This window comes from Malania oleifera, chromosome 2 (genome assembly GCF_029873635.1).
Source record: "Malania oleifera isolate guangnan ecotype guangnan chromosome 2, ASM2987363v1, whole genome shotgun sequence".
Lineage (NCBI taxonomy): Eukaryota > Viridiplantae > Streptophyta > Magnoliopsida > Santalales > Ximeniaceae > Malania > Malania oleifera.
Window position 1 is genome coordinate 140,789,373 of NC_080418.1, and position 9,835 is coordinate 140,799,207.

Here is a 9,835-nt window from a genome sequence, read left to right on the forward strand (position 1 = left end):
GGAAAAGATTTTGGTGTTTTTTTTTTTTTTTGTTTGGTTTTTGTTTGTGTTCTTTTTTTTTTTTTTTTTTTTTTTTATGGGTTTTTGGAGGGTCTGGTTTGTATCTAAAAGGACAAGGAGCACCCTTGTAACCACGGTATTCCTCCGCCATAAGTGAGGGAACCTAATTAAAATATGGAGTGTTCCTCTTCCCATTTTTTTTTTTTTATTTTTATTACTGAGGGACCAATAGTGTTGCTTGGTACACTGAACGGGTTGTAATTATCTCTGAATGGCTTGTTATGGATGTAAATTGGGGTCCCGAGGGTACAACGACCCAAAACCCCTACGTATTGGCTCTCTGGATTTGAACAGATTAATCTAAGAATTTATTAAACCAGGGCAGTATGAATGAATGGTGCTCTATGCTATATGTAGGTGTTACTTAAAATTGCGAGCCTTGAATGCAGGGGCATGTTTTATATATACTGGATGCCTGTTAATAATATGTTGTATGCTGCTTCCTCTATGGGAATGCCTTTCACTAAATGCATGAGGATTCCTCGTTGCATTGAAGTGATGCATGAAAGTATATTGAGGATTGATGGCCTTTTTCTCGAATCCGGGTCATGCCAAACTTTTTAGGTTCCGTTAGGCACGATGGTACCGACTCTCTTCGCCTTAAATGGAACTCAACAATGCCCTGGTTTCATCCATACACTATATTTTAGTCTTTACCGCGTTTCGGATTCCAAAAGGGTTTCGAAAATCTGGCCCAGGCTTTTCTCGGCCCGGGTCTGACATTTCAATTTCTACAGGCACTCCAAATATTGGGGGCCCCCAGTGCCCAGTGTCTGAATGTCAGTACTTTTTCCGAAGATACTCAACCTTTGTTATGTCGCGATTTTTTTTAAATCCAAAGAGCTCAATTTCTTGCCCCAGTGTTCTGGCTCTGTCAATACTTTCCATGATCTTCCAAACTGAGGGATGTTAAGATCTAACTGGTAGTTAATCACTGACGCTCCACAGTTCCCAAACCTCGAAGGAGTACGCCGAACCGAAATATGACCCAACATCATTATACCGATGTTTGACAGCTTTAGGCTCCCCATTTGGTGCCATGAACACCCTCCTGGTGTATAGGTTCTGATTTTGACCCTCTCAATAAACTGGGGGACTTCACTAATAATGAGAATAATCATGCATATTTATGTCTTTTAAAAATGGCCTGTACTCAGGACTGTCGAATTGTGCGAATAGTTGTTTGTTACCTCAAAATATATTCAGGAAAAAAAGATAAGTTTCCAACAGCATCACTGTTTTAAACAGGTATATCTCGACCATTAATTGTGAAAACTTAAAACCTCTGTTTCGCGAAAACTTGCCCCTTTTGCCCCCTGTTCAACCTAGAAGGAGACTGTGGCCATTTTTGGTACGAAGGTGAATAGTGCCTTTAGGGTTCATGTTTGCTCACATGGTTTTTATTTTGGTTTACTTTGTTCACATTTCGATCTCTGGATGGTCTAAGACCTCGGACGAAACGTATAGCTTAAGGATTTAGGTTTGGTTTTCAGAAAGAAGAAAGAATAAGGAGGAAACCAAGGCTCAAAAAAAACCCCTCCCATGGCAACAAATCCTGCCCCAGTTTGGGGCGGAGAATTTTCAGGAGAGTTGACGACCGCCCGAACTCGTCCTTTTGCAACAAGCTTCTGCTACGTACTTTCAGGATCAGTCTATAGTAGTTCAGGACTCGTCCTTGAGGTCTGACAAACCCTTAGAGACAAAAAACGTATACCAATCTGGCCGGGACTTCATTTGCGACCCGTCAGTAGGCTGGGGGGTTATAGGTTTTGTTAAAGAGAAAAGAGAAAAAGAACAAGGTTTTTTAAATAAGGCTCAAAATCACAATTTCAGTAAGAGTTAAAAGGATCACATGCGTCGTATGTCTTTATTATTTTCTTTCTCTTTTTCTCTTTTCTTTCTGTGCTTTTCTTTTACTGCTCCACTTTTTGTTTTTATCTTTCATGCAGGGATTCGTCATTTTTGTTTTGATATGTGGACTGATTCTTTAAAGCCCCAGTAGAGTGTGTGTTGTGTGCATCCTTTGACGGGTTAATCACTAAATGAATTTTTCAGGCTCACTCAAAAGGGCTGCAAGAGAATTCTTCTTTGCATTTCTTTGGGTAGGTAACGAAAAAAACCAAATGGTGATTTGCCATCATTTTGATATATTAGCCCATTGTTGTCTCGCACATGATTTGTCTGACCCTGATTGAAAACCCACCCGGGGTTTAAATTTTGGGAAAGAAATGAACTTTTTCAAAGAAGATGGTTTTTGATTTCAAGCTCAAAAGGTCATCAAGTGATATTAAAACCTTAGGTTCTTAAGGGAGCTGGGGTCCAAAATGGCCCTCCGTCATCTAAATCGAACCAGGAGCAAAGAGGGAAACGGGGGGAACCTATGAATGACACTGTGATCCTTTCATAATTTCTTTGGAGATGTATACAACCATTCTTAGACATCAGATTTCTTTTTACAGCTCAGATTTTAGTTAAAAGGGGTTGCAATAAGTCAGTTCCGTCCATATTGCTAACAGTAGGGCAACCTCGGAACGCCCTTCTTTAACAACATAAGGGCCCTTCATAGTTTGGTGTCCATTGCCCCGCTGGTCTGTATGAATCGGTTAGTGGTTGGTGTTAAAATCTTTTTCAGCACTAGGGTCCCCCTCCTGAACCTGTCGGCCGGCCGCCCACCTTTCGTTTTCTTTTTTTTTTTTTAACCGTTAAACGCTCTCATCATCCTTCTGTGGTTATAGTTTTGTCCATGGGCCATGCGGCCATCCTTTCTCCTCAATCAAGTTTAACTGGTCATATCGGGATTGTTAACCCACTTATTGCTCAGCCAACTCTATCCTTGTTAGAACTCTTTCGAAGATGGGATCTCAACTTCTACAACAGGGACCCACGCCTCCATTCCGTACACCAAAGAGGGAAAGGGTATAGTAGCGCCCGTGGAGGTTCTAGTCGTAGTCCTTAAAAGCCATTATGGGCGAAGGGTAAGCTTGTCATGTCCAACTCTCGTAAGTTTCTGTCATCTTCTCTCCAAATGTTTTAATGTTTTTGTTGGCTGCTTTTCCACCGCGCCATTCATCTGTTGGTCTTCTATAAGGCGTTGAATTGTGATGTCTTAACCCTTGAACTGATTGCATAGCTTGGTCATTAACTGCGTTGTTGTTCAGGTTCTTGGCATTATCCGTGATTATTCTCTCATCAGGAACTCCGTTACCGCGCAGATCAACTCTCTTTTGACGAAACGACTCACTACAATTCTGTGCCCACGCTCATACTGGAATACGACGGCGGCTTCTACCCATTTAGTGAAATAATCGATTGCCACAAAGATGAAACGGTGTCCGTACTGGCTTTTGGGCTTATTGGCCCGATCACATCCATGCCCCAGGCTGAAAAGGGCCCAAGGTGCGGAGAGAACATGAAGTGGGGCTGGTGGGACTTGGATCCGATCACCGTAAACTTGGCACTTATGGCACTTTCGAGCGTAGTCAATGCAACTCTCTCTCCATGGTCATCCAATAATACCCACTCCTAAGTATTTTTCGTGCCAATGAGTGGCCTCTAGCGTGGGTACCACAGACTCCTCGTTAACCTCACGCGTGACTTGTTGGGCTTCCTGTGCCTCTACACACCCGTAGGAGGGTCATGTCATGATTTCCTTTTGTACAAAACTTCACCATCTAAGAAGAAACCCATGGCCAACCTTCTAATAGTCCTCCGATCATTATGGATGCCCCTTCAGGATACTCATTTGTCTGGATGTAGGTTTTGATATCATAAAACCACGGTTTTAAGTCAAACTCCTCAATCACCGTGCAGTAGGCAGGTTCGGGTTGTACTCTGATATGAATAGCTTCGATCTCACCCTTCTTCTTACCTTGAAATAAAGCTGCCAGTGTGGCTAGCGCATCAGACATTACATTGTTTTCTCTTGGTGTGTGAGTGAAACTGATACTGTCAAACCTTTCTATTATCTTTTGAATGTACTCTCGATACGTTACTAACTTGGAATCGCGAGTTCCCATTCTCCGGTTAGCTGGTGAATGACTAAGGCCGAGTCTCCTCTTACTATTAGTCGCTTGACACCCCGATCTAAAGCGGTCCTGCAAACCCAATATACATGCCTCGTATTCGGCTATGTTGTTAGTACAAGGAAGATGAGCTTAGCTACCACCGGATAATGTTTTCCCATCTGGTGATATGAGCACTGCGCCTACCCCACGCCCCAAAACATTGACTGCCCCATCGAACAACATCCTCCATTCTTCGAAGTCTTCTTCCTCTTGGGTTAGGGAGTTTATATTCTGGTCTGGGAATTCGAACTCCATAGGTTGGTAATCCTCCACGGCTCTTTCAGCTAGGTATTCGGCAATGACACTACCTTTGATAGCTTTCCTGGTGACATAAGAAATATCATATTCCGTCAACAACATCTGCCATCGTGCTACTCGTCCAGTTACTACGGGCTTTTCAAACACGTACTTGATTGGGTCCATTTTGGAGATCAGCCAGGTGGAGTAATACAAGGTGTATTGCCTCAGCCTACTGACCGTCCATACCAAAGCGCAACATGTTTTTTCCAGATCAGAGTACTTAGACTCATAATCTGTGAACTTCTTACTAAGGTAATAAATGGCCCTTTCTTTCCTCCCGGTCTCATCATGCTGGCCCAATACGCAACCCATGGAGTTTCCTGAAATCGCCAAGTACAAGATTAAAGGCCTTCCGGGTACTGGTGGCACTAGTACTGGGGGATTCAAAAGGTACTCCTTTATTTTTTCAAAGGCCACTTGACACTCTTTGTTCCACTTTTCTGGGTTGTTCTTTCTCAGCAGCTTGAAGATGGGTTCGCAGGTGGTGGTTAATTGAGATATGAACCGAGCAATGTAGTTGAGCCTACCTAAGAAACTTCGCACTTGCTTTTCAGACTTTGGGCTAGGCATCTCTCGAATGGCTTTGACCTTGTCAGGATCTACCTCAATCCCTTTCTCACTTACTATAAACCCCAATAGCTTCCCGGACGTAGCACCAAAAGTACATTTTTCGGGATTTAACTTCAATTGGCATTTTCGGAGCCTCTCGAACAATTTTTCCAAGTTTAACGCATGGTCTTTCTCATTTCGCGACTTAACGATCATGTCGTCGACATAAACCTCAACCTCCTTGTGCATTAAGTCATGAAAAAGGGTTACCATAGCCCTCTGGTAAGGTGGCTCCGGCATTTTTTAGTCCGAATGGCATGACTTTATAGCAGAAAGTCCCCCATAATGTGATGAAAGTCGTTTTTTCCTTGTCTTCAGGTGCCATCCTAATCTGGTTGTATCCGGAGAATCCATCCATGAATGAAAATAAAGCATGCCCTGCAGTATTGTCCACCAACACATCAATGTGTGGAGAGGGAAGTTGTCCTTAGGGCATGCTTTATTTATATCCCGGTAGTAGGCACCAACTCGTACTTTAACCATTCCTTCTTGATTATTGGGACAAAACGTTGGCCATCCATTCAGGGTACTGGGCTACCTCCAAGAATCCTGCCTCAAGCTGTTTCTGTACCTCCTCCTTTATCTTGAGTAACATCTCCGGCCGCATTCTCCTCAGTTTCTGCTTTACTGGCTTTGAATCTGGGTGAAGTGGGATCTTGTGGGTTACTAAATCCGTATCTAAACCTGGCATGTCTTGGTACGACCAGGCAAACACGTCTCGGTATCCCTTAGTAATTCAATCATTTTGTCTTTTTCTTCACCCTTTAGTAGTGCTCCGATTTTCACCTGCTTGGGCTCTTCCTCAGTTCCAAGATTAATCATGACGGTGGGATCGCTACTGGTCAAGGTTGGTTTTTCATCAGACTTTAACATTCTTTCCATTTCAGGGGACAAGTTTATTTCTTGATCTTCAACTTCGGTTTCATGGATTAGATTTTCAAAGTTAATGTCAATTACTTGGCAAGGGATTCTGGTGTTGTTATTTTCTTTATTCCTGCATGAAATTAACAAACAAATTTCGACAGTTGACTTCCAAAATGCACATAAATGACAAGAAATGCATGATTCATTTTCATTAAAGAGCTTCCCCGATTTTTCAGTGGCTGGGGGAATACAAAAGAAAAGTAGAACTAAACAAATCCTGAAACAAAGATCATTACATGATGATATCTGGTAAATCAAAAGAACTCCAGTTCTGAAGCTGTACTCTTGGTTGGAGATGATGGATCCACTCTGTAGAAGTGTTCGACGGGACTTCAGCATCAATACTGATATACTTAATTGCCGCAATTCTGCCTCCAGGTTGGATTGACTTGCTTTTTACGAAGGTTTGGCTGATGGACGGGACGTACAGTCCTTCCTTGGAGCTTGTTTCACCAGTGATTCTTTCCACCCTCCGCATCTTCTTCTCTTCAGCTTTCTTCCTTCGGTCTGCCACCGTAGGTATGTAGCCAAGGCCATATCTGTCTTTGACTTCCTTAAGCATTAACGGCTTTCGGATCCCCTGTAGGTATTTTTCGAGCCCTTTTTCTGGATGGTACCCCTGTCTGATCATTTCGGACGCCATCATATGCACTGCGGCGGGGATCTGAGGGTGTGGGATTGGAGATCCTTCTACTATAGTTGTGACATTTATGATCTCGAAGGCTCGGAATGAGTCCTCCAATGCCTCCTCCGTGACTTCCACATAAGGAGTGGAAGTGGGCTTTGTTATCATAACATCGGTTTCACCATATACACAAACCAGTTTCCCATCTACTACAAATTTGACCCGTTGGTGCAGAGAAGACGGAACTGCCCCGGTGTTATGTATCCACGGCCTCCCCAACAAGCAGCTATAAGACGGGGTTATGGCCATGACTTGGAATGTAATGTCGAAGGTGACTGGTCCAATTTGCACAGGAATTTCAATAGATCCCACCGATTCCCTGCGGGTGCCATCGAAAGCCCGCACAGTCAAATTGTTTTGCCTTATGTAGGACGGGTCAACAGGCAGTTTTTGTAGGGTTGTCATGGGCATGACATTCAAAGATGACCCATTATCGATCAACACTCGTGCAATCATGTGATCTCGACATTTAGCGGAAACGTGCAACGCCTGATTGTGCCCTTGTCCTTCCACGGGGATCTCCTCATCAGCGAATGTAATGTAGTTGGTAGCCGTAAGACCAACAATCACATGGTTAAAATTATCAATGCTGATGTCTTGGGGAATATAGGCCTGATTAAGAGCCTTTAATAGGGCTTCCCGATGGGCTTCCGAGCTCAACAACAGTGATAAAACAGAGATATGGGCTGGCATCTTCTTCAGTTGATCAATAATGTTGTATTCACTGTGTTTAATAATCTTCAAGAATTCTTCGGCTTCCTGAGATTGAACTGGCTTCTTCAGGTTCCTATTCTGTTCTTGGCTAGGTTGCACCTTCTCCAAGACCTTTGGCGTATAAACCCTTCCACTTCTGGTTATCCTTCTTGCTTCAGTAGCACTGCTAGTTTCTCCTTCGGTGCGTACTTCACAATTGTATCTCCATGGCACTGCCTGGTCACTGTGGTATGCGAAAGGGCGAGGGGCTGAGATCACTACCCGAACTGGGGCCTCTGGGACTCGTGGGGTTTTTCCCATGATGGGGATAAATGGTCTATTGGTGAATTGGGGATGGTCAGATTCCCCTATGACTGAAACTTCATTTGTTTTCTGAACGCGGCTAACTTCCACTCGTTTGCTGTCAATCATGCTACTTAGAAAAATCCGGAAAGTCTCACATTGTTGTACTGATCTTTTCATAGTATTCTGGCATGTGCATGGGGCGCCTTTAGGGCAAATAGCCTTTAACCCTGCTAGGCCTGCCGTTGTCAGTTCACTATACACCCAGTCTAGCGTCATTTGCTCCCATCTTCTTTCGAATTTTTCCCCATCTTGTTCCTCGATCATTCCGACATTGTCCTTCCCATGGTCAGGCAAAGGATTCTCTTGAATACCAACCGGCTTCGCATCGAATGACAACCAACCCGCATCCTTCAAATCTTGCACCTTGTGTTTGAAGGCCCAACATTGGTCAATAGGGTGCCCTGGAGAATTGGCATGGTACGCGCATCGGACCTCGGGATTATACCAGTGTGGGGGAGGATTTATGAGAGGAATCCCGGGGATAGTAGATATCATCCTTTGTTCTAAAAGCTGGGGGAATAAGTCTGCGTATGACATGGGAATCGGTTCCAATTTCCGAAAACTCTTGGGTGTATTCCTCATGTGTGTTTGCTGGCTCGGGCGAGTTGGAATGCTCGGCTGGGTTGGCACAAGCGCGGGGGCCACAAACTGGGGTCTGGGGCCTATATGCAGTGTTTGGTTTACTACTGGTTCCATGTAGAAATTTCCCCTAGGTTGTTGACTTCGGCTTCTCTGTCTTAGGCTTCTCATAGGTCCCTGTATCATTTGGGCCTCTTCTTCCTTTTTACCTTTGACCCACTTCTTACTTGGGCCATTATCGGTAGTGCCAGTCTTTATCCGTCCAGCTTTGACGTCGGCTTCCACTCTGGCCCCTGCCGACACAATGTCCATGAAGTTATGAGGAGTGGACCCTACTAGATGTGAACGGTAGGGATCTTTTAACGTCCCTACGAACATCGATATTGCCTCACGGTCGTTGACCGGAGGGTCCACTTGAGTGGCTGCGTCTCTCCAATGGTGTGCATACTCCCTGAAAGTTTCTGTTGGCTTTTTTTCCATTTCAGAAAGAAACATCCTGTCTGGAGCCATTTCCAAGATATGACGATATTGCGCTTCAAAGGCATCGGCCAAGTCACCCCACGTGCGGATCTGGGCCTTATTCTGTTGGACATACCATCTAGCCGCTGTCCCGGTAAGACTGCTTTGGAAGCAATGCATCATCAACTTCTCATTATCGGTATAGGCGGCCATCGACTGACAATACATCCGGAGGTGGGTCTGAGGGCATGTGGTCCCGTCAAACTTCTCGAAGTCTGGCATCTTAAACTTTGGAGGAATGACTACATTAGGGACTAGGCAGTAATCTGAGGGTCTGGCGGTACTGGTGGTCCGAGTCCCCTCTATGGCCCTTAGCCGTTCTTCTAATTCGTCACAACGGTATTCCGTCGCAGTCTTGCTTGTCCCTACACCCGCAACCGCTGATGAGGGCATCCCTATTCCTGTCACTGCTGGGATAAAAGGTGGCGTGCCATGCGGCGGTTTCTCTAAGGTGAATGGGGGCGGACCAGAAGATTGCCCCTGAATTGGCGTAAAACCGGGCGGGTGGATATTGTCATTTTCTTCTTCATGATCCTGATCTTGGACTGTCTTCCCTTTGTTCAGCAATAGGTCCAATATCTTCTTTACTTGATTGCTCAGCTCTTCCTGCCCCTGCTCGATCCCCAGAACACGGCTCTCTAACTGTTCTGCCATGGCCTTAGCTTTTCTGCGGGTGTTGTATCGGTGCGTACTTGCCTCAATCTTGCTGGATCTCAGTCACGTCCAACTTGTTTCCGCCTCCCTGTTCATGAAAACCCGCATCCTTCAGAATAAATGCATGTAATGGATGTTTATGAGTATGTATGAAAAAGGTGCAATCATGCAGTCCTATGTGCTTTAGCCAAGGTTTTGAAAAAAATCCTTATCATTTCTTTCAAATTTTCATACAACTTTTAGTGAGAAAAATAGAAAACTTCCAACTAGTCTACACAGGTGTCAGATCCTGATTTCCTGGTCCGCTCTTAATGAGGTAGCCTGAATCGTCTGGGGTTGGTTCTGACTTTGTGAGAGCTGCACTTTCCACCTTCTGTTTCAG

General features: G+C 44.5%; 1 protein-coding gene across 1 annotated transcript; it reads right to left on the reverse strand.

Moving 5' to 3' along the window:
• Nucleotides 1-6,189: 6,189 nt before the first annotated feature.
• Nucleotides 6,190-9,453, reverse strand: LOC131148422 (uncharacterized). The gene has a single exon (XM_058098124.1). The coding sequence runs from the start codon at nucleotides 9,451-9,453 to the stop codon at nucleotides 6,190-6,192; it is 3,264 nt and encodes a 1,087-aa protein (XP_057954107.1).
• Nucleotides 9,454-9,835: the final 382 nt, after the last annotated feature.

What these genes read in the sequence shown, in the direction of transcription:
- LOC131148422 (XM_058098124.1), bottom strand. Translation starts at nt 9,453, where the DNA reads ATGGCAGAACAGTTAGAGAGCCGTGTTCTGGGGATCGAGCAGGGGCAG.